This window comes from Lycium ferocissimum, chromosome 2 (genome assembly GCF_029784015.1).
Source record: "Lycium ferocissimum isolate CSIRO_LF1 chromosome 2, AGI_CSIRO_Lferr_CH_V1, whole genome shotgun sequence".
Classification (NCBI taxonomy): domain Eukaryota; kingdom Viridiplantae; phylum Streptophyta; class Magnoliopsida; order Solanales; family Solanaceae; genus Lycium; species Lycium ferocissimum.
The window spans coordinates 64,172,034-64,174,348 of NC_081343.1; the positions used below are offsets into that span (position 1 = coordinate 64,172,034).

The 2,315-nt window shown below is 39.6% G+C and overlaps 1 protein-coding gene across 1 annotated transcript; it reads right to left on the reverse strand.

The window, feature by feature from the left end:
- Positions 1-284: 284 nt before the first annotated feature.
- Positions 285-1,427, reverse strand: LOC132046758 (bZIP transcription factor 2-like). Its single transcript, XM_059437498.1, has one exon. The coding sequence runs from the start codon at positions 1,253-1,255 to the stop codon at positions 587-589; it is 669 nt and encodes a 222-aa protein (XP_059293481.1). The 5' UTR covers positions 1,256-1,427; the 3' UTR covers positions 285-586.
- Positions 1,428-2,315: the final 888 nt, after the last annotated feature.

The following is a 2,315-nucleotide window of genomic DNA, read 5'->3' on the forward strand; positions in this document are numbered from 1 at the left end:
ATAACCAGTGAACCTATATAAACGCGGGTCCCTTTTGTGGGACGCTACTTAATTAATGCATGGCGTCCGATTTGGAACGACTAATCAACTTTTTTGATGGACAGCATTATCCCTGATTAAGTCTATAATCCAATAGCGGAGATAATAGTTACTCTAATGACCGTCGGATTAACGCTAATGACAACAAATACGTTAATTCAAAGGGGGTCCAATCCGCACTAGAGAGCTGAAAAAGTCAGAGAAAACAATTCTGGCAATATCCGTACCAGCAATAATACTTACTAAAAGGTAAAGAGAGAGATTTCCATTTAACTAATAAGCCAAACATTACACCATCGAGTCATTTACACACGAGCTTGGTTTTGCTTAAAAATAAAACCACCATTTGGTTTCCAGCAACCTCAAAACTCCTAGCTACATATACCTCTTTACCCCTATTAGACGCACCTTTTAATTTACAAGAGAGAGAGAGAAGAGGAGAGAGAGAGAGAGAATCCTCTTATAATTTCATTCATCTTATAAGATATATAGTGCTTATACGAAAAAGCACGTTAAGTGATGATTTATTATAAGGTCAATTGATTAATTATTCAGGTCTTTGTAATTCCATATTATTGCGGGCCCATGCAGAGTATGAATTAAATTGCTGCTCAAGTTGCCGGAGGATCAATATTTGACGTATAGCCTCAAGTCTTTCCCTTAGCATAGCCGATTCAGTCCTCAACCGCTCGTTGTCACACTGAACCAGTTGGCACTGATGCGTAATTAACCGTAACCGGTTCATTAATTCCCGGTTCTCTAATTTAAACCCGTTCGCCAGGTTCCTCAGGTTCTCCAGATGCTTTTGCTTTCGCATTCGAGACCTCCTGGCTGATTCCCGGTTCGATACCATACGTCTACGCTTTCTCTCATCTATGTCCCGGTTCGATGTTGTGGGCTTCCGTTTTCTCTTATCCGGACAGCGGTTCGAGTTATTATTATTGTTATTATTCCCGCCCGGTTCATCTGAACCGGAACTAGAATGAATGATATTCGGTTTGGAGTCATCAGACCCTGAATCCGAGTTTGAAATAACCGGTTCAGAGGGTGGTGATTCCTTGGGAGAAAAAACCGGTTCTTGATCTTCCACTTCTTGTGGAAATAAGAAAGCCGGTTCGATAGAGTCCCACGGAGTGAAACCGCCATCGAAAGCGGGGAAAAAATGGGGAAAAAGTCCATCGGTAGACAGAGTAGTTGCCGGAAAAGTGGACATCATGGTGGAAAATTTCTTATATGGGGGGGTGGGTAGGTAATTGGAGAAAGGGATTGTAAAAAATGAGGAGGTAGTATTTATGGACGAGAAGGGAAGGGTAGAGTGGGTTCCACTAGGGACAATTTAGTCATTGCAAAAAAAAAAATTGAGTCATGTGGCACTAGCTAGTGGGACCTATATATTTGGCTTTTAAAAGTAGGATTTTTCGGTGACACCAGCACTTGGGACCCAATAATTCAGCTTAGTCACGAAGGAACAAAAGAAGTTGGGGACAGAGTGTAGCTACGTGTCATATTTTGCATGAGCTGAGCGTGTGAGGAGCCAATAGATTGAAAAGGTGCTGACGTGGAATCACGTTTGTCGCTCGGCTCCAGCTAGTGAGCCGAAGAGGGATCTCTTACTGATGAGCTGAAATTAATAAAATTTTAAAGAGAGTGATGGACTTCCCACTCTCTGGCAATCATATTTATCCATAGTGTTAATATTACGAAGAGGTGGAGCATTTGATATATGATTTGGTCATGCGTCTGATTTTCCTCGAGTTAATTATTACTACTTGTACTTTTGATTTGTATACAACACTCCAAAATACTGCTGATATTAACATGAACTGCAAAAATATCACCAAGATGTTTTTTGGACCACAAATCATATAGTGGAGACAGAGAAATGAAATGAAAATTTTAAAAGTGCCCTGATATCCCTTTACTGGTAGTCAACTTGATTTTTGCTACTACCTTCTTCTGCTATAGAAAACCACATATTATATTCCCTCTTGGAAGAGACTAGAGAGAGATTTATATTAACTGTTCTGTTTGACCTTATCTATTTCATGGTGTGCGCGACTATGAATGAGTCATGAAATCTCAGACCGTGGGTAAGTAAACGAAATAGTAAGGTGTAGGACTTGTGCGTAAAGTCTTATCCCACTGATTATTATTGCGTCGACCTAGTTTTTTGAGTGGATTAACTGTATGCTTTGTTGGAAATAATCCTACTTTTGGACTTGATAATTAATAAATTAATGTTTTATTAAAACGGGTTAAACATATTAATAGTTGAT